General features: G+C 43.9%; 2 protein-coding genes across 2 annotated transcripts in view; one reads left to right on the forward strand and one right to left on the reverse strand.

The window, feature by feature from the left end:
• SLC51B (SLC51 subunit beta) overlaps positions 1-4,945 on the forward strand; it is a 16,245-nt gene extending 11,300 nt beyond the window's left edge. The window contains 2 exon segments of the mRNA XM_026709422.2: positions 976-1,066; positions 4,064-4,945. Of these exon segments, the coding sequence (XP_026565207.2) occupies positions 976-1,066; positions 4,064-4,283 (311 nt within the window). The 3' untranslated portion in view covers positions 4,284-4,945.
• Positions 4,946-6,976: 2,031 nt separating this feature from the next.
• On the reverse strand, positions 6,977-26,834 carry RASL12 (RAS like family 12). Its single transcript, XM_026709342.2, has 6 exons — positions 26,606-26,834; positions 20,083-20,209; positions 19,095-19,151; positions 13,464-13,537; positions 10,368-10,558; positions 6,977-8,406 (listed from the first exon to the last, which is right to left on the reverse strand). The coding sequence occupies exons 2-6, from the start codon at positions 20,198-20,200 to the stop codon at positions 8,043-8,045; spliced, it is 804 nt and encodes a 267-aa protein (XP_026565127.1). The 5' UTR covers positions 20,201-20,209; positions 26,606-26,834; the 3' UTR covers positions 6,977-8,042.
• Between the last annotated feature and the right edge of the window lie 951 nt (positions 26,835-27,785).

Here is a 27,785-nt window from a genome sequence, read left to right on the forward strand (position 1 = left end):
GGTGGGGCCATCCAGGAGTGGGATTTGGGGGTTTTCCAAACTGTGCAGAATCTTATTTAGAGGATCTCCCAAACCCCTCTGAACCCCCCAGCAGCAGGGGTGGGATTCTACCAGTTTGCACCTATTTGCTAGAACCAGTTGTTAACATTCTAAGCAGTTCGGAGAACCAGTTGTTAGAAGAAATTACAGGGCTAATCCTGTAAGGAAGGCAGGAAGGAAACATTCTGGTGTTGCTTACAGAAACTGCCTCTCCATTGACCCTTACTGCATTCTTGGCAGGACTAGACTTCCTGTCTCAGGAACTTCTCTGGAGTTTTTCCCCCCTCCTTTGCTGGTACTTTGCTTGTGTGGAGTGACCATTCAAAGTTACAATGGCACTGAAAAAAGTGACTTATGACCGTTTTTCACACTTACGACTGTTGCAGCATCCCCACAGTCATGAGAGGCCAGGCGAGGAGATGCGTGCCTCGATGTGAGTGATATTGAGTTGGCCACGCCCACCCAGTCACATGACCACCAAGCCACGCCCACCACCTAAGCCACATCCACAGAACCGGTTGTTAAAAAATTTGAAGCCCACCCCCGCCCAACAGCCCACCACTGCCTTTTGGATCTGGAGTGAAGAGTTGTGGGGAACTTTCAAAAGGTGTGAAAATGAAGGAACTCTCCTAGAAAAAGATCTCTGTAGCTCAGGGTTCAAGTGTGGTGCCCTCTGACTTTGAAAGAATGGCTCGGGTTGGTTCAGCGGCCCCAACCTTTTGGGCATCGGGGACCAGTTCCGTGGAAGCTGTTTTTTCCGTGGACTGGAGGGTGTGTGGTTTTCCATGTTGCCTGCATCCCTCTAATGAGGCTTCACTTGTTTGCGTGGATCGGTTGCTGGCATGCCACGGCCCGGTGCTGGTCAACGGCCTGGGATTTGGGGGACTCCTGATCTAAGTAACATCAATATGAATTCCTTATTATTTTCTCTTTCAGCATCTGCATGGAATTATTCCATCCTGGTCCTTTCCGTTCTCGTTCTGCTCATTGGTGTTGTGCTCCTGGGAGCAAATATTAGGGCCAACAGGTAGGAAGAAGTCATAATTTTGGAGTGATAATTTTGGGCCTTGGCTTAGCACCCAGTGTGTCTCTCTACCTCTGAATACAGGACTCCTTAGTGGCCAAACAAATCCACTTTCTGAGTTTGCCTCGTGTATTAAATTGCAACTTAATCAAACCCATTAGAATGTCGGAACAATCAAAGGCTCAAAACCTACCATGGTTAAATCTAGCAAAACTTTGCACATTGTGCAAATAAAGTTGCTAGTTCTCTTCGTAATTTAGTTAGGTAAGTTGCACTAATCTGGACAACTCTGCTTATTTTCACTGCAGACCAGTGGTGGGATTCAAAAAATTATATTACCAGTTCTGTGGGTGGAGCTTGGTGGGCGTGGCAGGGGAAGGATACTGTAAAATCCCCATTCTCTCCCCACCCCTCTAACCTGCTTTTTAGCTCCGTTCTCCTGTGCAGGGCAACCAAAGAAGACCCAGCCAACCAGCTGGGATTCAGGGGGCAGAGAATAGATGGGGGCAGGGCCAGTCAGAGTTGGGATTTGCCGGTTCTCCGAACTACTCAAAATTTCTGCTACTGGTTCTCCAGAACTGGTCAGAACCTGCTGAATAGCACCTCTGCTGCAGATGTCTGTGGAACTTTTCAATCATCCAGGTCATGGTTGTCTCCAAGGTGTTGTTTTTTTTCAAAAGGCAACTGGGTTGGGGTTTTTTGTGAGGAAGATGTTTACTTTCTCAGCCAAGAAGCTGCATCAGTTCTGGCAGGACGGTGGGAGCGATGGAAGAGGGAAAAACAATTGTTGGAAGAAAACTCCAGTCCAGTTCCAAGCTGGGAGAAAGGCGTTGGAAGTAAACTGGAGGCTGCTTGGAAAGTTCTCTCTGTTTATTGACGAGCAGAACCAAGAACAGCCTGTAGTTCTGGGGCAGCTGACAAAATGGGGTTGGCATGGGTTGGCTTTTATACATTCTTTAGGGTTTTGTGTTTGAGATGCTCCAGGGGGTTGTGCAATGTAGTGAGCCTTGTGTCTTTTGCTATTCTAATGGGGGTGGGTTAATCCTATCATGTCCTGAAAGTCCTGCCCTTCTTAATCCCATCAACTGGAGCTGAAGGTGTTTTGTTTGTGAATAGGCTGACCCAGTCTTTCTTAATGGGCACAGAATCTCCATCTCTAAAGGTTTCAGGCATCTTTCCCAACAGTTAGAACAATTAACCAGTGGAACAACTTGCCTCCAGAAGCTGTGAATGCTCCAACACTGGAAGTTTTAAAAAAGAAGTTGGATAACCATTTGTCTGAAGTGGTGTAAGTTTTCCTGCCTAAGCAGGGGGTTGGACTAGAAGACCTCCAAGGTCCCTTCCAGCTCTATTCTATTTTATCCTATCCTATCCTATTCTATTCTTTGCTATTTTTTAATAAAAGTTTTTTTTTACATATCTCTTCGTGTGAGCAAGGTGATTCCAGATTACAACATTTATTCATAATCATAATTACATTTTCAACTTTCTTATCTAATATCACTTCAAGTCATTATCCATTCTACTAATCTTTAAATAAATTTTCATTTCATATTTCAATTCATTAGTTCAATATCAATATCAAGGTTTATTCTATTTTAGTCTAACTTATTCTATTCTATTCTATTCTATTCTATTCTATTCTATTCTATTCTATTCTATTCTATTCTATTCTATTCTGCTGGAGGCTGTTGCTGCTGCTTTCTGCCTGTGTTAGGCAGAATGTTTCTCCATTTCTCCTTTGGGGAAATATAATATTCTGCCTCTTTTAATATTCCCCAAAATATTTGATTCTCGGGGGCAGGGGGGGGATGGGCTTCCGCCACAATCCAGTTTCCTTTTGGAAAAAAAAAACACCTTTGAGGGTTCACTATAGACCTATTCTTCAAACCACTTATTTCCCCAGAAAGCGTGAAAAACTATAGTTCGAGAGCAATTCAGTCAAAGTTGATGAAGATGAGAAAAGTCGTCATGTTCAACTTCTTCTGAACTGGTTTAGTGTAGTGGTTAAACTACCAGGCTACCAACTGGGAGACTGTGAGTTCTAGTCCTGCCTTGGACACGAAGCCAGCTGGGTGACCTTGGGCCAGTCCCTTTCTCTCGGCCCTAGGAAGCAAACAATGGCAAGCTGCTCCTGAAATATTGCAGGGATTAGCCCAGAAATAGTTTTTTTTTTTTCCAAAAAGGCAACTGGACTTTGTTTTTATACTTTTTTTCCTTGAAGACACTTAGCTTCTCATCCAAGAAGCTACTTCAGTTCTTAAGCTCCTTGGATGAGAAGTAAAACATCCTCAATGAAAAAAAAACAAAACAAAACCAAAGTCCAGTAGCTTTTCGAAAAAAAGCACTTTTGGGACAGCCATGGCCTGGATGATTGAGAATCTCCATAGACACAAAGAACGAGCCAATATTATATTGGTCATGTGATCAGGCTTAGGTGAGCCCTGGTTAATTCCATCTGGGTTTCCAAACGTTTCTCCAAGCAGGATTCATGTCTTTGCATGCTTATTCTGAGTGACTATTAGGTCCAACTAACTGCCCTGCTATCATATCTGGTGGACAGGGATGGGATTTTACCGGTTTGGACCGGTTTGGGTGAACCAGATGTTAAATTTGCATCTGCTTCACTGAACCAATATTTGAACCAACCAGCTGGCCCCACCCACCCTGCCCCTCCCCTCCCAGGAGTCTCTATGTGGCCCATTTTCTATGCAGGTAAGTGCAGAGTCCACAGAGGCTCTGGGAGCGGGAAAAACAGCCCTTCTAGAAATCTGGAAATGGGCCTGTTTCTGGCTTCCAGGGGGCCTCCAGAGCCCGGGGTGGCCATTTTCGCCCTCCCAGAGGCCCAAGGGAAGCCTCTGGACCCTTGGGAAGCCCAAACAACGGCCCTCCAGGAAGCTCCCATTGGGCAGTGAACCAGTTGTTGGGATTTTTGAATCTCACCCCTGTCTGGAAATAGATGGTTGAGAAGACATTGTTTTTTTTCTCTCCACTCCACAGAAACCAGAAGGCCTTTCTCTTACGCAAAGAAGGCTATGAAGTCACCCCGCTGGATGAGGCAGAAGCGAAGCAAGCGTTTGTGTTGCTGAACAAAGAGAATCCGGATCAAGTTGGAGACAATGTGCTTTCCAAAACACTGACCACGGGAGACATGATGGTACGCTGGAAGGATGGGAAAACCTCACCCCTGTATACTGATGCCAGCGAAGCAGAAGCATAGTATCTAATGTCTATATTTGGGCTCTTTGGGAAACCTGGGGGGATTTCTGGACTATTGACATTTTTGGAACGCGGGTTTCAAAGCCAAATTCATTGAGCGGAATCAAAAAGCCAGCCAGAAGGAAACACATAATGACTGCTTTTGAGTTTTACAAAATCAATAATCCACCAAACAATTCATCTACCAGCTATCTTTACATGATACCTTGGACTAGGTTGGCCTAGTGGCTTCCTTCACACAACAGGTTAAGCCTGGTCAGTTGGTTCAGGTGGTTCCTGTTAGTGTTAGCCAATTTTATTTTGTGCCCTAATGTAGTGTCACCAGAGCATTCACGGGGTCAAACAAAGCTGTGGCAGGCCCCCTCAAAGCAGCCAGAACTTCAACTGCACAGTTGGGTTACCATCTTGACTCGACCATCTGTGAGGAGACCTCTGATGTCAACCTACCTCAATGGGTTGAGTAGTGGGTGAACCCAGAAAAAGGGCCAATTCAAGAACCAATTCAGGATATTGTGTGAAGGTTGTTGCTTTGCTATTTTGCGCCAACCTACACACACAAAAATAAATTTGTCAGATTATCTGGAAAGATGTTCGAGGTCTCCTGATGTTGATTTTATCACTGACCATTTGTGATTGCATATTTAAAAAAAAGGTGGAATTTGATCATCTGGATCTTTCTGGATCTTTGCTGTGGTGGTTCTGTTATGCCAATATTAGCTGCCTTATAGAAGGGTAATAATTTGAGACAGTTGGGAGCAGAGGTGGGATTCACATTTTTTAACAACTGGTTCTGTGGGTGTGGCTAGGTGGGCATGGATAGATGGGTATGGCCATGTGACTAGGTAGGAGTGGCTTTTTTCCCCAACAACTCCACACACCCCTCCTGGGTTTTTTGCCTCCTGGGCTTCAGGGAAACCTCCTGGGCGAAGCAGTAAGACAGTGAGGGGGATCCCGGCACAGCAGATCATCAGAACAGCTGATCGTCGGGAGGGGGAAAAAAAGAGAAATACCTTAAGGAGTGACTGGGTGGGGGAGAATGCAGTCAGCGATGTTGGGCATGCGCGTGATGTCACACATGCGTGATAAAGACTGACTGGGAGGGGTGGGGCAGGTGGAAAGAGGCGGGGCCAGCCAGGGGTTCTCCAAACTGCGCAGAATCATAACAACCGGTTCTATAGAACCGGTCTGAACCGGTAGAATCCCAGCTCTGGTTGGGAGCCTCCAAAATTGGAAACAAGGAAAAGGGATGAGCAAAGACTAGGCTATGATAAGGGCCTTGGATGATACTCGAGCAGCCCTGTAGCTTCCAAGGAAACCAGGTTAATATTTTCACCATTAGTCTAGTAAGCCAAGGTCCATTAAAAGGCTTTAAAAGGCTGCTACATCTCTAGATCTATCTTCGCGTAATATAATGCCAATCTTTCTAATGAAAACCAGAGAGATTCTTTTGTCTTTTTTTGTGATGGATTCCAGCTGAATGCAGATGTTCTCCAGATGTCTCCCCTTCAACCATCCAAATTCTTTTTGGAACAATTATCCCAACTGATGTAGGCTGCTGTTTTATATGTGTAAAAAACAAAAGGGAAGGACAAAAAAAGAGGGATATCCGACGTCTTCTGAGATCATATATGCCCGAGGACTAAATTTATATTGGTTGATTGTAACTTCCCCTACTCCCAAAGGTGCTTTTTCAAGAGAAGCTGAAGAGCTGAGGAAGCTTCTTGGCTGAGACACGAAACGTCTTCAAGGAAAAACAAAGGAAGTCCAGTTGCCACTTGAAAAAGCGCCGTTGGGACAACCATGACTTGGATGACTGAGACGCTCCATAGACACTCCCCTACTCCTAATTTTAGGGCTGAAGTAGATCAAACAACACATTTTAGTTGTTGTTTTTCTCCTCTAAGGAGCACTCAAACACTGATGTTAGCAGCACAGCGACTTCTAAAGAAACTAGAGGAATATTTTTACCACCAGTCCAAGCCAAAGCCCTTTTAAAAGGCTTTTTCAATGCTCCTAGATCTCTAGATCTGTCTGTATGTGGTAGAATGCCATTCTTTCCCATGAAAATCATGCTTACGTCTTTTCTGCTGTGCCCAGCAATAAATACATTCATTGGGAAATAAGTAAGGTGTCTATAGCTGTGGGGGCACTGTGGTTAGAGTGCAGGATTGCAGGTTACTCCTGCTGCCTGCCAGCTGCCTGCAGTTTGGCAGTTCGATCCTGACCGGCTCAAGGTAGATTCAGCCTTCCATCCTTCTGAGGTGGGTAAAATGAGGACTCAGATTTTGGGGGGGCAACAGGCTGACTCTGTAAATCGCTTGAGAGAGGCCTGTAAAAGCACTGTGAAGCGGTATATAAGTCTAAGTGCTGTGGCTATTGCTAGGGCTACAGTATATTAAAATCTGCAAGATGCCACACACAGCCCCCCTGATCATGCCAATGTTACCATGAATCACCTCCACCCCCAGTGGTGGGGTTTTTTTGCCACGCCACACCTGTGACCCTCCCAATTTGGTGCTTCCCTTTCTTGCTTCCCTTCCTTTTATCTTTTCTGACCCTGGTGGAATTTGTCCATGAACAGTCGTTTTAGCTAGGCTTTGTCTGATTAGCTTGGGCCTGAATGACATTTACCACAAAAGTAAGAATTATCTGACTAATCAGTTCGAGTTGATTAGGAAAAATTAGCAAAAAGGACAAAGAACTGAAAATGTTTCATTGCCTGTCCAGGAACACTAGAGGGCGCTGTGCATCTAGGTAATCTACATTTGGTCATCATAAAACCCGTTATTGGTGCTCGCAATCATATTCCCTGGCACGTCGGTGCACTTTGCTTGTGCTCCTGAGTCCATTTGTCCATTTTGTGCTTTCCCCCTTTGTCCTGCCTTTGTTTTGTTTCTACAAAGTGCTCTTATATTATTTCTTCCACCGTTTGAACAATTCTGTGGTTTTGTTTTTCCGACCCTCCTTCTGTTGTTGATGGAAGAGAACTTAAAGTAGACATTAAGAAAAGAATGTTGGTGAAATGGTGACGTGGAGTGTGGTTTTTCTTAAGCACTTAGGGACATGCAAAACATGGGGTGGGTATGAATGTCTGAATTTCCAAATGTCCAGAATTCCAAAGTACCCGAAACAACAGATGGAAGCTGATCAAAGAGAGATCCAACCTGGAACTAAGGATATTTTTCCTGACAGTGAGAACAATTAACCAGTGGAACGACTTGACTCCAGAAGTTGTGGCTGCTCCATCACTGGAGGCTTTTAAGAAGAGACTGGACAGCCACCTGTCTGGAATGGTACAGGGTCTCCTGCTTGAGCAGGGGGTTGGACTAGAAGACCTCCAAGGCCCCTTCCAATTCTGATATTCTATGTTCTATGTCTTCTCCTTGTAGAATCATTTCTTTGGCTGGTCGCAGCCTCCCCGGCTCCCCAAATCTCTATTCAGTCCCATGAAAAGACCTCAAGACCAAACCCTTTCCATGGGATTCACGTGGCAGAGTTCTCCACATGTTTATGACCCCTCCAAAAAAGTTTAGAACCACCTTGCCCACCTGGTGGCTTCATCCATAGTTTGTCCACTGTCAATTCGTAGCCTTTTCCCAAAATGCTTTGTTGCATTCTGAGAAGGCCACTTGGGCTCTGGAAAAGGCCAAGAGATGGAATATTCAAAATGGTCTCATCTTTGCTTGGGGATTCAAGAACCCATCCCAACAACGGTGGTTGTTCCACGTTCTACCTTGGAACCGCCTCGCAGAACCCCTGCTTAGAATATCTTAAACCCCTTCAGCAAAGTCAAGGCTGGAGCTTTCCTCTTGCTTTGAGCTCTTGAGGATTTGACCGTGACCAGCTTCGCTTGGGCAACGGAAGGGACCTCTTTGTAGTTGACAGTGGAGAGTGAGTTGTAGGTGGAGGCAATGGTGGCGGTTGGGACCAGGTGAGCTGAGGGCTTCTCTTCAATGATAAACAAGGGCCGGACTGCCAGAGGACTGTCCGTCTCTCGCCTCACTTCCCGTACTGCCTCGTGGAAAATGTGCTGCACGGATTCGAAATCCAGGCATGCCGAGACTTCATGGAAGGAGGAGCCGTACTTGGTGGCAAGAGATATTCCTTCAGCTTTGGTGACCTGTCTGGGAGAAGAAACCAGGAGAGAACATCCCACATGAAAAGAGGCAACACAAGGAACTGCCCATGTCTGTTAATTGCCGCATCCAAAGCACTAGAAAATTAAGCTATAGTTTAGCTTAAATTAAACTATACCATGAGCCACGCTGGCACAGTGGTCAGAGTGAAGTACTGCAAGCTACTTCTGCTGACTGCCGGCTGCCTGCAATTTGGCCATTCGAATCTCACCAGGCTCAAGGTTGACTCAGCCTTCCATCCTTCCGAGGTGGGTCAAAGGAGGACCCAAATAGTTGAGGGCAATACGCTGACTTTGTAAACCGCTTAGAGAGGGATGGAAAGCCCCATGAAGTAGTATATAAGTCTAAGTGCTATTGCTATTAAATCTTATTTTCCCAAAGCAGTGAGGATCTAATCAAAATCAAACAGAAGAATTTATTGGATTTGCCTAGAAATTATCCTCTGCAGATAGAAGTGGCTCTTGCTGATGGGTCTTTCGCTATTGCAATGCCCAGTTGATTCTTTCTTTAGTCAATAGGAAGTCTGTGTTTTGGGGTTCACCTACCCATGCATAATCCTTGAGTCTGTCTGTGCTTCTATGACTGACATGAAATGAAAGAGGGCGATTCCACTTCAGAATGGCTTTTTATCCAGAAACCTCAACTTGCAGGCTGGGCTGGTTCTGCACATAATTTATGTGCCTCTGGAACTCAAGGAGTCCTGGCGGGAAAGTGACCAAGACAGTTTGAAGGGGTTTTTTTTTGGGGGGGGGGGAGGCATCCTTGCGAAGACCAATCCTTTTCACAAGGGGTTGGCAAAGCAACATCTGTACCCACCAAGGCATCCAACCTTCCATCCATTTCCCAAGATGGCGCCCAACCCTACTAAAATTTAAATGAATTAAAATACAAAACTCTCGTGAAATCACCCTATCTTGCAACATTTAGTGACCTTGGGAGAGCATGGGCGATTTACTGAGGTGTCATGCCCCTGTCAGAGTCTGAATCTGAGGAGGAAGCTGAACAGCTGACAGGGAATCAGAGTGTGGCTTTGTTGGCTGTGGAGGAAACTGGGGAAGGGCACAGTCCGGCTGGGCAGAGCAGGGAAGAGGTAGAACAAGGGAGAGGGAGTTCAGAGAAAGACCCAAGCCCACCCCCTCTTTATTCTAGGGCATGCAGTGAGGAATGGAGAAGAGAGCGACATGGGTTATGTGGCTTATGGGGGAGGAAAGGGCCCTGATCCCCTTTATTAGCCACAGCTGGGAATGAAAGTTTAAAAGAACTGAATGCTGACTGTGGCAGCTGCTGGGAGCAAAAATGACTTTATCCTGTGTTGTCTTTGCTTATCTGTGTTCCTGACATCTTCCCAACTGTTTTGCCATGTCTTCATGTCTGGAATTTTTGCTCCTGCCCTGCCAAACTAATTACCTCAGTTTGGCTTGATTGGATTTATAGTTACAGTTTTTGTTGACCATGTTTTGGACTTGGTTCTCTGCAGTCAAAGGCTGTTCCTGGGAGAGTTTTTCTCCAGCCAGAAGGTAACCAGGACATTGGGGGCAAAGTTGGAGCGAATACAGGGACTCCTACTGATTATCTGACTGTGTGGCCTTTGTGCCACGCCCCAGGTCATCATACAAGGCTTAGAGGACACTCCAACCCAGTAGGACTTTGAGAGGCTTATGTGCCAATCTAGTGGTAAGAAGATTAAAATAATAGAACAGGATATAAAAATAAGAGAGCTGCAATAGAATGAACCTTCATAGAAGATCTCAAAAGAGATTACACTTACTTGGTAGCAATATTCCCGGTTGAATTCCCTATTTCTACCTATTTATTTTTCAGTACATCTAACACACCAGAGTAAAGTCTGGACTCAAGATATAACCTAGTCCAATGAAGACTAAGTTGCTGCATTTATTACAGCCGTCTCTCTCTCTTCCTTCCTTGGGTCGAGCTCTTAACCTCCTTACCTGTACTGTTCCATATCCAGCTTGTTCCCTATCAGGAGAACGGGAGATTCATGGAAGGTGTTCTTCAAGTGGAGAGCAATGAGGTCCAGGTACTGCTGTGATCCTTCAAAGCTCTTCCGGTTTTCAATGCTGTAGACTACTAGAAAGGCATGGGCCCAGTTCAGATACCTCTCACAGCCCACTGGTATGTCCTGGCAGAGAAGCAAGCAGAGGGTCAGTTAGAAGGCCCAGAATACCCTACACCACCAGATGTGAGATTCTAGGCTGAGACGACCTTGAACTACGCTGGCTAAGATTGGACTTGGGCATAGTACATAAAATTATCTGTTATAATGCCTTACCACTTAATGACTATTTCAGCTTTGATCACAACGACACAAGAGCACACAACAGATATACTTAATGTAAACCACTCCAACTCGATTGCGGGAAGTACGATTTCAGCAATAGAGTAGTCAATGCCTGGAACTCACTACCTGACTCTGTTGTCACATCCTCTAACCCCCCACTCCTTTACCCTCAAACTAACCTCTATTGACCTCACCCCATTTCTAAGAGGTCTATAAGGGGAGGTTCTGACCAGTCCTGGAGAACTAGTAGCAGAAATTTTGAGTGGTTCGGAGAACTGGCAAATCCCACCTCTGACTGGCTCCACCAACCCCATCTATTCTCTGCCTCCGGAGTCCCAGCTGATTGGCTGGGTCTTTTTGGGTTGCCCTGCACAGGAGAACGGAGCTGGAAAGCAGGTTCTGTGGGGCGGGGAGGGAATGGGATGTTGCAGTAATTTTCCCATGCCACGCCCACCAAGCCACACCCACAGAACCGGTAGTAAAAAAAATTGAATCCCACCACTGGGGCACAACTGCACAATCGTGCCTACCATCCCTGTCCTATTGTCCCCGGTTATTGGTACCTATTTCATGTATTTACACTTACGTTTATTCTTATTTCTATTATAATGTGTTTGACAAATCCAATAAATAAATAAAATAAAATAAATCTCCTTCATCTAACAGCAAACAACACCTCCATCTTGGCAAGAATGAAGGTAAAATAGAATCACGGGAGAAATGTAGCAAGGCTGAAGGAGGCCCTATCACCAGGCATCTATTGTTTCAAAGCCCCTTGGATCCAAAACCGTTGGACTCTGCCCTTGGCACTGCATTAAAAGGCCATTGTGAGTTTTGATGGAAGGAGGGAAGAAGACTGTTGCCTTGGGCCACACATAACTTTCGATCTTATCTCCAACCAGTGTATTTTGATCTTCCAGTAAGAGGGGAGATTTGCATGCCTTCTCTGGTCTTTAACCTTTTAAGCTGCAATTCTGCCTTAATTTTAATCAAAAGAAACTTTCTTTTCGATTTTAAACGAAACACTATGCCATTTATTTGACTCTGTCCTTGGAATGTCTTTTTTTAAAAAAATATATGCTGAGAAATATTCCAGACTATAGCAAAAGAAACATGAAAATACCAAACTCCAAGGAAGAATGCAGGACTTATTTCTAAGTAAGCTGATCTGGAGCCGGGGTGGGGAAAGCAAATAATATAAAAATTAAGAAAATTGACTCTTGCTCCTTGCATTGCCAAAGTCAAATGAGAAAGAAGCCTCCACTCATAGATGGACTATTAGATCCCATGGATCCTGGATCCCTCATGGATCCTGGCCCCTTTCTACAAAACTGCATAGTTTTTATCTTATATACCTCAAATTTGCAAATCACTCAGGCCATTTACAAAGAAGATAAGGTAGATACAGATCATTGAATCACAACGTTCCTGAGCTCCGTTTTTGCTGGCAGAGGCACCGCGGGCCAGTCCTTACCTGTTTCCAGGTCGGCCCAGCGGGCCAGATCTAAGCACCCCGTGGGATGGATCTGAACCACGGGGCTTGAGTTTGACACCCCTGCTCTTGACAATATAGATGTGTTTTTTATGAGCTGCCTGGTTAATTTTAATGAGTTTCTATCTGGTCTCTTCCAAATGGGCTCACTAAAGAGCCCCAAATCTCTGGAGGCAAGAGGGTGAACAGAACCACCTTAAATGAGGAGAACAAGATAATCTTATGAGCCGCGATGGTGCAGTGGTTAGAGTGCAGTAGGGTGGCTCAGTGGCTAAGACGCTGAGCTTGTCGATCAGGAAGGTCAGCAGTTTGGCAGTTCGAATCCCTAGTGTCATGTAATGGAGTGAGCTCCCGTTACTTGTCCCAGCTTCTGCCAACCTAGCAGTTCAGAAACACGTAGAAAAATAGGGACCACTTTGGTGGGAAGGGAACAGCATTTCATGCACCTTCAGGGGTTTAGTCCTGCTGGTCACATGACCACAGAGACGTCTTCGGACAGCGCTGGCTCTTCGGCTTTGTAACAGAGATGAGCATCGCCCCCTAGAGTCGGAAATGACTAGCACATGTGTGCAAGGGGAACTTTTACTGATTACCTTTACTTCAAGCTACTTCTGCTGCCTGCTGGCTGCCTGCAATTTGGCAGTTCGAATCCCACCAAGCTCCACGTTGATTCAGCCTTCCATCCTTCCTAACTCAATAAAATGAGGATCCAGATTGCTGGGGGCAAGAGGCTGACTCTGTAAACCGTTTAGAGTGGGCTATTAAAACACTGTGAAGTGGTATATAAGTCTAAATGCTATTGCTATTAAGTCATATTTTCCCAAAGCGGTGAGGATCTAACCAAAATCAAACACCAGGAGGATTTATTGGATTTGCCTAGAAATTATCCTCTGCTGATAGAAGTGGCTCTTGCTGATGGGTCTTTTGTCATGTAAATGTTACCTACTCCTTCTACCTCTGGTATGAAGACAATATTTGGAAATGCAGAGGTTTCATTGCAAGTATTTTGCTCTCATGCTGTTATCTGATCAACTTCTTAAAAAGGTTAAAATGATGGCAAGTGGATCAAAGTTTGTGAATCTGAGAGGTTTCGTTCCTCATCCAAGTAGCATTTTTTAAATTTTGACTGATGAAGTTACTTGGATGAGTAACAAAATGTCTCAGATTCACAAACTTTGATCCACTTGCCATGCTTTTAACCTTTTAAATAAAGATATTTTTTTGGCCTGGATGGTTGAGCTTTTGTTGACATACCTGATCCGCTGTATCCATCACTTTGAGCAAGACAGGCTGTTGGTCTACTATCTCTTCTGAAGCGTAGGTATCTTCTGCAAAGCAAATGTTTTGAAAGTTGGTAGATCATTTTGGGAAAGTATTTTTGTGCCCCTAAACCAAGCTGGGACCCTCAAAGGAGGTGCTGATTGTATCTCCTCTTCCTCATGTAGAACAACATTTAGATTACCACTGGACTCATCCATCGTCATTTAACACCTCCATAATCCATTGTGGGGTGGAGTCTGGGCAACTGAATGGAGTTAGCAGAGCGTTTTAATAGCCGGATGGCCTTCCTGTCACCAATGCGGAGTTTTGTTCAGCAGATGTATTCTCATTGTGCTCAGAGAGAGAAATATCTGCCTCTATCTAGGATCGAACTCACAGCCTCCGGATTGTGAGACGAGAGCTCCACCTCTAGGCCATGGCACCCCTCAGCTAGATTGCCAGTGGACTGAAAGGAACAAAATTCATACACATTCTGTTATCTCCAGAAGTTTCTATCCCTTGAGATATCTCTCCTACTATCCAAGCAAATTCCTTGGAAATTATGCTTGGCTCATGTCTGAGCAAAGGAGACAGCAACAGACCTTATCCTGCAACCTATTTTTAAACATTAAAACAATAAAAAGGCAATGCTAAACTGACTATCACATGTTTGTCCCTCATCTGGTCACTTTTGCACTCATTGTTCAAAGTGGGGGGGAAAAGGAACATGGAAATTCAATTGCTACTTGTCACTAAATACCACTTGCTTAGACATTGCCCACATAGTTTATTTTGTATGCAGTAATTATTTCGATCATTGGAACCTTCTCAATGAAAGCCACAGCTTTCGAAAAGAAATCTCAGTACACAAAATGAATGGGAAACACCCTTGCAAAACACACATGCACGTGCACGCGCGTGCACACGCACACACACAAAATTTATTCTTCTGTGCCTTCCTTGAAAGCCTCCTCTGTCATTCTTCAACTTCTGGATATGACTCATAAGAGCTACCTGCCAAGAATTTCCAACACAATTATATCCCAGCTTCTTTGTCGCTGATTGATGAAATTCCTAGCTTTGGACTGACTTCTTGCTCATAGCTCTCCCTGGATGCACCGATAAACAGAAAACAAACGGAAATAGATGCCATAGATCAAGCCATAAACTTGGTCTAGCTCACTGGCAGAGCCCTCCAGGATTTCGAGCGTGGTTTGTCTGATTGTTTGTCTGATGATTGTTGCTACTGATCTAGAGTCCCTTTGGGGACCCAGGACAGGGTCCATCTAAACATCAGACCATCTGACTCAGTGTTGTTCCCAAGATTTGAGACCAGGCTCTTTTTAAACCCTGATTTGAAAGGCCAGGGACTAAACTTATAACCTACAGAAAATTTTTTTAAAAAATAGTGACACCGAACCTCACAGAGTTCTAAAAGAATAGACTAGAATAACAGAGCTGGAAGGGACCTTGGAGGTCTTCTAGTCCAGCCCCCTGCTCAAGCAGGAGACCCTATACCATTTCAGACAAGTGACTGTCCAGTTTCTTCTTAAAAAGTTCCACATCTGAAGGCAAGCTGTTCCACTGTCAGGAAATTTCTCCTTAGTTCTAGAGTGCTTCTCTCCTTGATTAGTTTCCATCCGTTGCTTCTTGTCCTGCCTTCTGGTGCTTAACAAGAGGATTCCAAGACAAGTGGCCAAGATTAGATCTCAGCCAAAGTTCTCTTTCTCTTTCTTTCAAGGGATAGGTTTGCTCAACCCACTCAGACACGGGGAGGAGTAAAAACATCAGATTGGTGGCTACAATAGTATAATTCCCTTGATCTTTGTCACCTTCTCTTCATGGATCATGAATCTCCTCAATCATATTAAAGACAAAGAGGTTTATATTATACATTAACAGGGTTAGAAGGGACCTTGTAGGTCATCTAATCCACCACCACCCCCGCCCAAGCAGAAGACTCTACACCATTTCTGACAGACGGCAGTCTAGTCTCTTCTTGAAAGCCTCCAGGGATAAAGCTCCCACAAGTTCCGAAGGCAACTTCTGTTCCATGGGTCGATTGTCCTCACTGTCAGAAAGTTTCTCCTAATTTCCAGGTTGAATCTCTCCTTGTTCAGTCATTTGTTCCAACCAGCTAAGCTTGATTAAGTGGCTTGTTTGTGGCTTAGCCTTTGGGACAAATCCACTCTGGCTGTTTGGCTCAGTTTATTGTGCAAAACAAGAAAATGCGCTAATTCAGGAAAGAAGTGAAGTCTGTGTTGCAAATCCAACCAGTTTCTCATTTTCTTTTTGTTCAGGCCGAGGGTAGGAACTAGAGAAAAATCAGAAAATACCAAGGCCTGCCAGTAGAAATGGAACAATTGCAGCAAAAGAAAGCAAAGGTAGTCCCTATAATGTTAGGTGCCTTGGGTGCAATTCTAAAACATCTGGAGCACCACTGGACTACTCTCGGAACCGACAAAATCACCATCAGTCAAGTGCAAAAGGCGGCTTTACTAGGAAAATCTTAGGTTCTTTAATACCATCAACCAGCAACATCTCCTTCCCCAGGTCCTTGTGAAGGACTAGCGAGGTGGGATAAAAATGCCAAATCCAGTCTAAACATCTGGAGCCTTGACTGTTAACATTGTTTGATTTGATTTGTCCCTTTTCTTTCCTTTTTTCCTTCCTTCCTTCCCCTTTCCCGGTGGCGCAGTGGTTAGAATGAAATATTATAGGTTAACTTTGCCCAGAGACAGGGGTTTGATCCTGACTGGTTCAAGATGGACTCAGCCTTCCATCCTTCCGAGGTGGGTAAAATGAGGACCCAGACTGTTGAGGGCAAGAGGCCGACTCTGTAAACTGCTTAGAGAGGGCTGTCAAAGCACTGGGAAGCGGTATATATGTAAGTCTAAGTGCTATTGTTAATGCTAAACATCTGGCTATGTGACCAACCATAATAGCACTGATCCCTGGGCAATCCCATAGACCTTTGGGGTTAATATTAATCACTTTGGGGGACCCTAATTTAAACATTGTAATATTCCACAATTTAATAGTCCATAGTTTTCTGGTGTTTATTTGCTGAATAAACCACCATTGATTTAGTTTGCATAATATGCTGAAAACAGACCAAAGAAATCATGCTATTACTTAGTGGAAAATGTATGAACTCAGCTACTATTTTTTTTCTAAACTTCAACAAGACTGTCCGAACGACTCAGAACAAACTGAATATTATATGATATGGGAATTATTTTATCAATGGCTAGAGAATTAATATGGAAGTTAGAAATTAAAGAAGATCAGTGAAAAATAGTAAACATGTGAAAAGAATTGAAAATGTTAAGATGGGGAATGCTATAAGAATTAGATATATGAAGTATATTAGTATTAGAATAGAATAGAGTATTAACATCAAGCAATGAATATGTATAAATTGTAATTGTTACTGCGCAAGATATTTGTACCCAGATGACACACTATTTAATGGATTTGTATAAAATAAAATAAAATAAATACAAAAAAAAGAGACTTTCCTAGCGACTCAACCCACCATTCCCCATTTCACAATGGTCCAATAAAATTCGACCCTAAATCTGAGATCCCATTAAGCAGGACTGGATTTTAAAACAACACTTAAGCTGAGTTCACACCCAGTTCTCCTCCAAAAAGCCAATTCTGACAACTCACACTTCGTGTCTCCTTTAAACCAAATCTTCATTTCAGAATGTTTAGCACAGAGAGATGCAAGTGATAAAACAAATGAAGTATATAAGCCCATGCAGGCATTTTTCCAGAGTTTTAGAATTCCAGGCAAAGCACTTGTGGTCCCAGGGCTGGTTTATTAAGAGAATAAAAATGCCACCACTTAAATGCTTCGGTTTTCCATCCATTAAAAACCCTTAGTAAGGCCACAGCATCCAGCTTTGATCGCCACTTTACAAAAAAAGATGTTGGGACTTTGGAAAAAGTGCAGACAAGACCGACTAAGGCCTGGAGACTAAAACATACGAAGAACAGTTGCAGGATTTTCAGTTTGGTTAGTCTGGGGAAAAGAAGGACTAGGGTTGACGTCATGATAGCAGTATTTCCAATATTTGAGGGGCTGCCACAAAGAAGGGGGAGGGCAACTTATTTTCCAGAAGGCAAGACAAGAAACAATGGATGGAAATTAATCAAAGAGAGATCCAATCTAGAACTAAGGAGGAATTTCCTGACAGTAAGAACAATTAACCGCTGGAACAACTTGCCACCAGAATAGAATAGAATAGAATGGAATGGAATGGAATGGAATGGAATAGAATAGAATGGAATGGAATGGAATAGAATAGAATAGAATAGAATAGAATAGAATAGAATAGAATAGGAGAAAGAAGGAAGGAGAATAGAATAGAACAGAATTCTTTATTGCCCAAGTGTGATTGGACACACAAGGAATTTGTCTTGGTGCAAATGCTCTCAGTGTACATAAAAGAAAAGATACATTTGTCAGAGTCAAGAATCATCAGGTGCAACACTTAATAATAGTCATAGGGTACAAATTAGCAATCAAATCATACTAGGAAACAATAAAAATGGTTAGGACACAAGCAACAAGGTTACAGTCGTACAGTCATAAGTGGGAGGAGATGGGTGAAAGGAAGGATGGGGGGATTAATAGTAATAGTAATGCAGACTTAGTAAGTTCTGGGAGCTCCATCATTGGAGATTTTTAAGAAGAGGCTGGAGAGGCACTTGTCTGAAAATGGCATAGAGACTCTTGTTTGAGCAGGGGGTTGGACTAGAAGACCTCTAAGGTCCCTTCCAGATCTATTCTGACTGAGAAATCCAGGAAGCAAATACAGGCTGAAGCAGGAAAGAAATCTTTCAAGGTCTTTTTGACGAGCCTTGTCGCTCTTGGCTCTTAGGTCGGCATTTGGTCTTGGCTCCCCGCCGTTTCAAGGGGGATTTGTGGGCTGACAAGCGATCTGCATCACAGCTCATTAACTTTCTGGAAGGGTGTTTTCTTTCTTTTTTTTAAGTCCAGAAGCCTCTCCTTGCCCTCCAAGGCAATCAGTATTTTCCATCTCTACTTTCCTTGGTATGTGCTCCAAATTTGGCAGCTTGTTTTGAAATAGCCACGAAGCATATTTGCAAGCAGAACTTGGAAGAACTTAAAATACCCTGCAGCATGTTTTGGGAAGGGAAAAAAAAAAAAAACCTGAAGAGGGCTGACATTTTCCAGGGACCCCAAAAGGGGACCCAGTTTTCTGCTTGCTAGGAGACCCCTTTTCCCTCCACCCTCCCTGTCAGGTGGGTGGATGCTGGTGGCCTCTGGATCTGAGCCATTTAGTGCAACCCAAAGCAGGATTTTCCCAGCTGACCAATAATCCACCTGCAAAGTCTCTCTTTGGTATCCCACCTTCCAGTTTCTGTTCATAAGAATGCACAAAACTTTCCAGTGTGTGTTATCTGGATTAAACCTGGATTCTAAGTGGTTTCCCCAACAGGTGGTGGGCTCTGGTTGACTTGATCTGGGATCAGAAGCTAAGCTGGTCCAAAGCTGGTTTAGTCCGCCTGGGAAATGATCAGAGAATCCTGTCCAAGTTGAGACTGCAAAAGGGCAACATGGAAGCATGAAGAAGATACATTCGGACTTACCCAGATTAGGATCGTATTCGCTTATAAACCTCTTGGTAAGAAACTTCACCGTTAGCGCTGCAAGAAAAGAGAGAGGGTTACTTCTTCTGCGCAGGTCCTCCCCAGCTGTAAGACTTTTCGCTAAACCAGTTCCTCCTGATTTCTCCAAATTTGAGATTCTTTCCTGGAAAAGCCCCTGGACAATACCCAGAAGCTTCAGGTGGTGCAAAATGTGACAATGTGAGAAGTTATGAGCAGGGGATTGGGTTAGAAGACCCCCATAGTCCCTTTGAACACTGTTATTCTCTAATTCCTAGAACTGCACAAGTTACACCTCTGCTCTGCAAGCTGTACTGGTTGCCAGTTTCCTTCTGGGTTTAATTCAGGATGCTGATTTTTAACCTTTTCCAGTGTGTCAAAGATGCTTTTTCCAAAAGCAACTGGACTGTTTTTCCTTGAGGAAGAGTAACTATACTTCCTTCCGCCAACCATTCACAACTGATGAAGCTTATTGGATGAGAAGTAACAACTCCTCCTCCTCCTCCTCCTCCTCCTCCTCCTCCTCCTCCTCCTCCTCCTCCTCCTCCTCCAGTTGCCTCCTTCTCTCCTCTTCCTCCTCCTTCAGTTGCCTCCTTCTCCTCCTCTTCCTCCTCCAGTTGCCTTTTGAAAAAAGCACCTTAAAGACAACTATGACCTGGATGACTGAGAATCTCCACAGACACATTAACCGCTCTGTTTTGTCAGATCAGACAATCAAGTTAATTGAGCAAACCATGATTAAGCAACTAATTGAGAAGCAAGATCCCAAGTCTACTTAAGAGTTAAGTGTCTTCCCTGGACCCACCCAGGTCTCCTCAACCTGGTTTTCTCAAGATGTGTTGCATTTTCTTCCATACGTCCAAATTGCAAAATAGTGGCTAAGGATAGTCAAAGTTACGAAGAACCATCTTCAGAATAGCAAGTGAGGACTGAGACGCTGCCCCAGAAGGAACGGGACTCGTCACCTAACCTGATTTGCCAGCTCCTTGACAGCCCAGGATGGCCACGTTGCATTCCTGCAGAAGGTTTGGCGGGTGGCGTTCGCTGGCCCAAGAGACAGCTCGAGGTTTGCTAAACATGGAGGACATCTTTCCACTCTGTGAATAAAACCCAACAATGAATAATTCTGCATTGAAGGGGATAGCATCAAGTTCATGTGAGGTGTTAATACCGCTTTATATTGCTTTGGTAAGACCAGACTAGGGGTATTGTGTTCAGCTTTGGTCACCATGATACACGTAAGATGTTCAGACTATAGAAAGGGTGCAGTGAAGAACAGCAAAGATGATTAGGGGACTGGAGGATAAAATATATAGTGGCAGGAACTTGGTATGTCTAGTTTAATGAAGAGAAGGACTAGGGATGACATGATAGCAATCTTCCAATGTTTGAAGTTGTCATAGAGAAGATGGCTCAATCTATTCTGCAAAGCACCTGAAGGCAGGACAAGAAACAATGGATGGAAACTAATCAAGGAGAGAACCAACCTAGAACTAAGGACAATTAGAACAATTAACCAGTGGAACAACTTGCCTCCAATAGTTATGGGTGCTCCATCATTGGAGGCTTTCAAGAAGAGACTGGACAGCCATTTGTCTGAAATGGTATAGGGTCTCCTGCCTGAGCAGGAGGTTGGACTAGAAGACCTCCAAGGTCCCTTCCAACTATGTTATTCTGATATTCTTTTCTTTTATGTACACTGGGAGCATTTGCACCAAGACAAATTCCTTGTGTGTCCAATCACATTTGGCCAATAAAGGAATTCTATTCTATTCTATTCTATTCTATTCTATTCTATTCTATTCTATTCTATTCTATTCTGTTCTGTTCTGTTCTGTTCTGTTCTGTTCTGTTCTGTTCTATTCTATTCTATTCTATTCTGTCATCAGTTCCACTGGACTGATTAAAATGGCACATTAGCACTTCTCTCTAATTCAGGTTTCTGATATTGGCAAAAATTCTTCCATGTCTGGTTTCGGGTGGAGTGGCACAGTCCCAGATAGATCTGGCAAGCAATCTGGGCTTCCTCCTGGTTTCACTTACTAAAAAAATCTTAAGAGTTGAACAAAATTGGCTTAACATGATGCAGGAATTCAGCCACAAATAAATAATTGATGGAATTTAATGTTAACTAAAGTCTCAGCAATTTGGGTTAGAGTTTTCCCTCCCTAGCCACAAATGAGTCAGAATTTCTGAACATTACCAATGGACTCATAAGACAAAATTATAAGTTTTTTTTTTTTTTAAAGCAGCAGCAACAACCCTGGACAAAGCAATAGAAAGACTTGGCAGCATAAATTAGAATAGAATGGAATAATTGGAAAGGAGGGAGTTGAAAGGGACTTCAGAGGTCTTCTAGTCCATCTCCCACTTAGGCAGGAAACTTTATACCATTTCAGACAAATGGTTGTCCAATGTCGTCTTAAAAACTTCCAGTGTTGGAGCATTCACAACTTCTGGAGGCAAGTAGTTCCACTGATTAATTGTCCTCACTGTCAGGAAGTTTTCCCTTAGTTCCAGATTGCTTGTCTCCTTGATTAGTTTCCATCCATTGTTTCTTGTCCTGCCTTCAGGGGCTTTGGAGAATAGCTTGACTGCCTCTTCTTTGTGGCATCCTCTGAGATATTGGAAGATTGCTATCCTGTCACCCTAGTCCTTCTTTTCATTAAACTAGACATACCCAGTTTCTGCAACTGTTCTTCATATGTTTTAGCCTCCGATCCCTTAATCATCTTTGTTGCTCTTCTCTGTACTCTTTCTACAGTCTCAACGTCTTTTTTTTACATCAAGATGACCAAAACTGGATGCAGGAATCCAAGTGTGGCCTTGACCAAGGCATTATAAAGTGGCACTATCACTTCACGTGATCTTGATTCCATCCCTCTGTTAATGCAGCCTAGAACGAAGGTATTCACACAACACTGAAGAAAATTTCTCAAACGGTGCGTTAAATAAAGCAGTACACCATGCTATAAATCTTGGTTTATAGACCACCCAATACAAGAAGCCAAACTCTGCAAATGACAGGATGACACATGGCGCATGCCGCCAGCTCAGGAAACCCTGCCTCTCTCAAGCCACTTTCACTTTGTCCTCTCAAAGTAGAAGAAACCACTCTCTGCATGGAAACTGAGATCGAGAAAGATATGTACATGTATATGTATGTCTTTGGACTAAAAGAGCAACAATTAATTTTTTTCAACGCTCCCTCCCCCACCCCTATTCCTGAGGAGTTAGTCTTCTGGCCTTTCAGTAAATAAATATTGTTGTTGGGAAATGATGATTTGGTTGGGTTCTAGTCTTCCAAGAATAAGAGACATGGCTTCCCCCACTGCTGGCACCCCAAGCAAAATCTATTGGAGTGATGAGGAACTTTTAATGGAAGGACTACTCTTGGTCTCACCAGGCTGGTGAGGCAAGCTCACGGAGCCTTGGCAAAACTTCTCCCCATCTTGGGAAGGTGCAAGTAGAAGTGTCTGTAAAAAATGGTAACTACCCCACCTCCACCAGATTGGTGGCTATGAAGATATGACTGAAGCTTATGTGCATCTTAGAAGTTCAATCAAACCATCACAATTGTTGTTGGTTTTTTACATATCTTGTAAAAAAATGCATGTAAAAATACCTTTTATATAATCTTTTTTTCCACTTCTGGAAAAAAGTAACTCAAGGTGGTTCATTTTGGCCTAAAGGAGGAACATACAATAGAACATAGAGTAGCAGGGTTGGAAGGGATCTTGCAGGTCTTCTGGTCCAACCTTCCGTTCAAGCAGAAGACACTATACCATTCTGTACAAATGGCTGTCCAGTCTCTTCTTGGAAATTTGCAGTGATGAGAACTTACAACTTCGGATGGCAAGCTGTTCCATTGATTAGTTGTTCTAACTATCAGTGAATTTCTCCTTATTTACAGGTTGAATCTACCTCTGACGAGCTTCAACCCATTTCTTCTTGTCCTGCCTTCAGATGTTTGGAGAATACATCAACGCCATATTCCCTATTATAGCCCTTTATTTATTGGAAGATGGCTTCCATGTCAGCCCTGAGCTTTCTCTTCAATAAGTTAAACATATCTAGTTCCCTTATCAGTTCATCTTATGGTTTAGACTCCAGGCTCCTGATCATCTTTGTTGCTCTTCTCTGCACTTTTTCTAGGGGCTCACCATCCTTTTTGTATCACGGTGACCAGCACTGGGCACAGTATTCCAAGCATGGCCTCAGCTGTACAGCATAAAATGAGAATATCACTATCACTTATAAACTGACTCTTCTCCACACTAGAGGAAAAAAAAACAAGGAGTTCCATCATTAATTCATAACTGTATCAAGCCTGCAACTTAATGGAAATGGGCCACTCCTGACATTATTCTGCCCATTGAGAAGTCAAGAACAAATCCAGTTCCCATCCTTGGTCAAATTCCAGTGATAAGCATTGAGAAGATAATTAGGGGACTGGAGGCTAAAGCATACGAAGAACGGTTGCAGGAATTGGAGATGTCTAGTTTAATGAAAAGAAGAACTCGGGATGACATGATAGCAGTGTTCCAATATTTGAGGGGCTGCCACAGAGAAGTGGGGTGGTCAACCCATTCCCCAAAGTACTAGAAAGCAACACAAGAAGCAGTGGATGGAAACTCATCGAGGAGAGATCCAACCTAGAACTAAGGACAAATTTCCGGAGAGTGAGAACAATTAACCAGTGAAACATCTTGCCTTCAGAAGCTGCGGGTGCTCCATCACTGGAGGTTTTTAAAAAGAGATTGGACAACCTTTTGTCTGAAATAGTATAGGGCTAGACTAGAAGACCTCTAAGGTCCCTTCTGATTTTGTTATTCTGAGAAGACTGGCACTCCCAATCAACTCCATCTGGTTGACAAAGGTGGAGTGAGAAGAGAGCAGAATGGATCCATCATTCTTGAAAACCAGAGCATTTTCATCAGGTAGAAGGTGACTGGGACTCTGCACATGCCCAGAGGCATGGTTTGCTTTATCGTCTCTCGATGGAATTCAGCAGCAATCCAATTTTTGACTCCAGAACATTGCGGCTGTTTGTTTTTAATCACTAGGGCTTGTAACCTGCATCACTGTTTGCCGTTTTGTAATTTTATGGTTTGGTTGTATGGAATGCTACTGCTGTAAACAACTAGGAAAAGAGGAGAGCTGCTTCTTTTTAAGACAATGTAGACATATTTAAAAAAAACAAAAAAAACGAAATAGAGCTCTACTCATTGCTGAGCTCTGGGGTCAAACTTAAATTCCAGGCTCTGTTATAATCCAGGTTTGGAATGGGGCTCTGTTTGGAGCTGAACTACTGATGCGCATCTTTCTTGCTTTAAGCCTTTTAGCACATCTGCTTTTGATTCGGAGAGCCCTGAGTTGGGATAAACACAATTTTGTTCACAGGACAAAAGTCAGAAGGGCTTTTGAACTGTAAGCAAGATAGGTCAGCAGAGAGAAGAAGAGGGGGAAGGTTCCCCCCAATCAAGCAGCCAGAGACAGCTGGGTTTTGTGTAAACTCAAGTAATGTGCTACTGAAGATCAAAGGTAAGAATCCTGCGGAGTTAAACAAAGCGTAGTTTGTACAACATGCTAGTCAGAAATCTGGACGGGTGGGTAACTAAGGCTTCGTGCAGGGATGTCCAACCTTGGCAGCTTTTAAGACCTGTGGATTCTGGGAGTTGAAGTCCACAAATCTTAAAAGTTGGCAAGGTTGGACACCTTCGGCTTAGTGTATGATGCAGATCTGAGTGAGCTGATAGTTTGGTGAGTTGTGTTATCCTTACCAGTTGGGTTAATTTGACTGTAGTTGGGGAAGCCAAGATTTAGGGGATCTTTGCAAACATAGCCCCCAAAGATTTATCAACTTCATCGCGTCGCATTTTTATTTAATACTTTGACCTAAGCACAATAGAGCATGTTTTCCACAAACAACATCCATTCAGGTGTTGTTCTTAGTTGCGAAGTCATGTCCGACCCGTCATGACCCCATGGACAAAATTCCTCCAGGCCTTCTTGTCCTCTACCATCCTCTGGAGTACATTTAAGCTCATCCATCCAGGTAAGTTGATTTAAAAGAACAACTGCTTTCAACTCCCCCCAGGAGCTTCTGTAGGTGAAGAGGGGCTACAACCTGAATCTACCTGCTCTTAGTCCATCAGCTTCTCTACTGGACTTCACAGGCTTGGAGATTGACTGGCCCAAAGTCAACTCATGACCGAAAAGGAACTAGCATCTGGGCCTCCTCACTCCCAATTAAGCATCTTTCCCACTAAACAACCACTGTCTCATTCTCTCATTTAATACCTGCAAGAACCACATCCAATAAATTCCCAGGTAGATTAGGAGCAGATTCCTCCATCAGAAATTTTTGAAACAAAGCTTCTTGTTAGATCAAAATAAGCAGAAAAGGAGCATGTGATCATATGCCTATTTTGGGTCTACTGCAGTCAGTGGCCCAACGAAGAGAAGATGTTCAAAACCCGGAATGACTCTGGGATTAACATTCCTAGAATTTTTTCTTGTCTCGATTAAACTGATCCATGTGAACCTCTCAAATATTGAAGACGGGTCTTCTGCAAGTCTCAGAGCAGGGACATTGGCTCCTTTCCTCGTTTAAAAAACTGCTCAGGCTCACATACAGATTTACAGACCATCATAGTTGAGTTTGCATAGTACACAATGGAAGATGAGAACTTTAGAATAATGTGTGAATCCAGCATGGATTTCACACAGACCTGTACATTGGAATTAATTAAAAATAACACTGAGACCAGAAAAGCAGTGTAGATACAACTAAAGACCAGTTGTGTCCCTAATACATCTTGACATTATAACATATTTTTCGTTGCTTCTTGGGTCAAAAGTAGAAGGTCTTACTTCTTCCCATCAAACATAGATTGGCTGAATTCCCAATAACACGGTGAATCACAAACTAGCCAATCTCATTGAGCCTAATATCTTGTGCAAACTTAGTCTGTTGATGGTTTAGGATGTCATGCACATCCAGAAAATAGGATTTGTTGAGCCCATGTAAATACGAGCAAGCCTGTTGGGCAAACACCCAGCCTGTAAAGTTTACTACCATAGGATATATCCCTAAATTTTCTGGGTTGACCTCTCAGCCAATCTATATTTTTACTCTTTGATATTAGAAGAATCCAGGTTTATTGTTAGTTTGTAACTGAGCGTGCTGGGCAAAACCTAGGCTGCAATGTTAATTGAGTAAGCTTTGTTAATTCTGGGGGAAGGAGGTCCCATTCAAGGCAGAGCCAAAAAGAATTCCCCCACCCTTTTTGGTTCCCTTGGTTGGGATGCTGCACAGCCACAAGGTTGGAGCTGATGCCTATGGCTCCAGTGAGCTGAATGAGTCAGAAGATCCCCAAGCAACCAGGGTTGGCTTTCCACATTTCAAAGTCAGGGGAAAACATGCCCATTGCTGCCTTCCAAAGAAAAATATTTCCTCCTGAGCCTTAAAGTGCCATGAACCAACTCACCTTCAGGTTACAACATCCAAGAACGCTGCAGAAATTCAGCCAAGATTAGACATCCATCCATCCATCCAGGCTAAATCTGTGTCCACCTGCCAGAAAGTCTTCCTCTGAAATTCTGGGGACCGACGTGGGAGGGGAAGAAGCAAGCCTGAAGCCAGGTCTCCACGGCTGACAACCAAGAGGCAACCCGCTCACTCTGGACAGCTGCTGGTTGCCTGGATCGGGCTTGAATGAATGAGGCTGAGAAAAGGTCCCTTCCCTGGCAGGGTTTGCCAGCTGAGCTCCAGCCAAATTCCTTGTAAGGAAAGCTGCTGCTGTGTTTTTGGCCTGGGATGGACACGTTTTCCCATCAACAAGAAGGCAGGGCAGAAGCGGAGGCCTTCCCTGCTGGAGGGGGTGAGGGGAACGTCAAGGATGCCCAGAGACATGGGGGGAGGGGCGGGGAGAAAGCAGAAAAAGCGAAGGCACAATCCTGCTTCCTGGCTTCACCCTTCAAGTGTGTATGTGTGGGGGTGGGGGGGTGGGGAATGAGTTGCAAATCAATCCTGGGTCTCCTTTAGCTTGTCGGAGGATCTAAAGTCAACAGCTTAAAAACCGACTGAGTGACTGCCCCACTATGGGCAAGAGATGCGGGTTTCTCTCTGGGAAAGAGACTTTGGGCAAAGACCAGCACGATCCTGCTCTTGGGATAAATATAGGCACCCAGAAGCGTCTCTTTCAAGAGGCACTGCCGGCATCTTCAGACAATCGCAAGCGACCCGGACTGACCCCCCCTGGCTTGGCACCTCTCTAGTTTCACAGTATACCCCAGGCTAGATCTTTGATTTGCGACACCAGGGATGGATGCAGGATCTTGAATTGCGTATAACCCAGAACCCCTCCAAACACTGACAATCACAGGAAGAAATGTGGCATCTAAGAGGTTTCCCTACATCAGAGGTGGCATTCAAGCAGGTTCTGACCGGTTCTGGGGAACCGGTAGCGGAAATTTTGAGTAGTTTGGAGAACTGGGAAATCCCACCTCTGACTGGCCCCGCTCCCATCTCTTCTCTGCCTCCCATTGAGTCCCAGCTGATCGGCTGGGTCGTCTTTTGTTGCTCTGCACAGGAGAACGGAACTGGAAAGCAGGTTAGTGGGGTGAGGAGGGAATGGGGATTTTGCAATAACCTTCCCCTGCCACGCC

This window comes from Pseudonaja textilis, chromosome 13, assembly GCF_049901715.1.
Source record: "Pseudonaja textilis isolate UNSWEBS1 chromosome 13, rPseTex1.2, whole genome shotgun sequence".
Lineage (NCBI taxonomy): Eukaryota > Metazoa > Chordata > Lepidosauria > Squamata > Elapidae > Pseudonaja > Pseudonaja textilis.

Bases quoted from the DNA above. Each gene is read 5' to 3' on its own strand.
- RASL12 (XM_026709342.2), bottom strand. From the start codon at position 20,200: ATGTCCTCCATGTTTAGCAAACCTCGAGCTGTCTCTTGGGCCAGCGAA. The intron at 10,559-13,463 runs GTATGTCAACAA...CTTCTCTGCCAG, and splicing joins TGATGGATACAGCGGATCAG to GACATACCAGTGGGCTGTGA. The intron at 8,407-10,367 runs GTAAGGAGGTTA...TTCTTCTCCCAG, and splicing joins CTGGATATGGAACAGTACAG to ACAGGTCACCAAAGCTGAAG.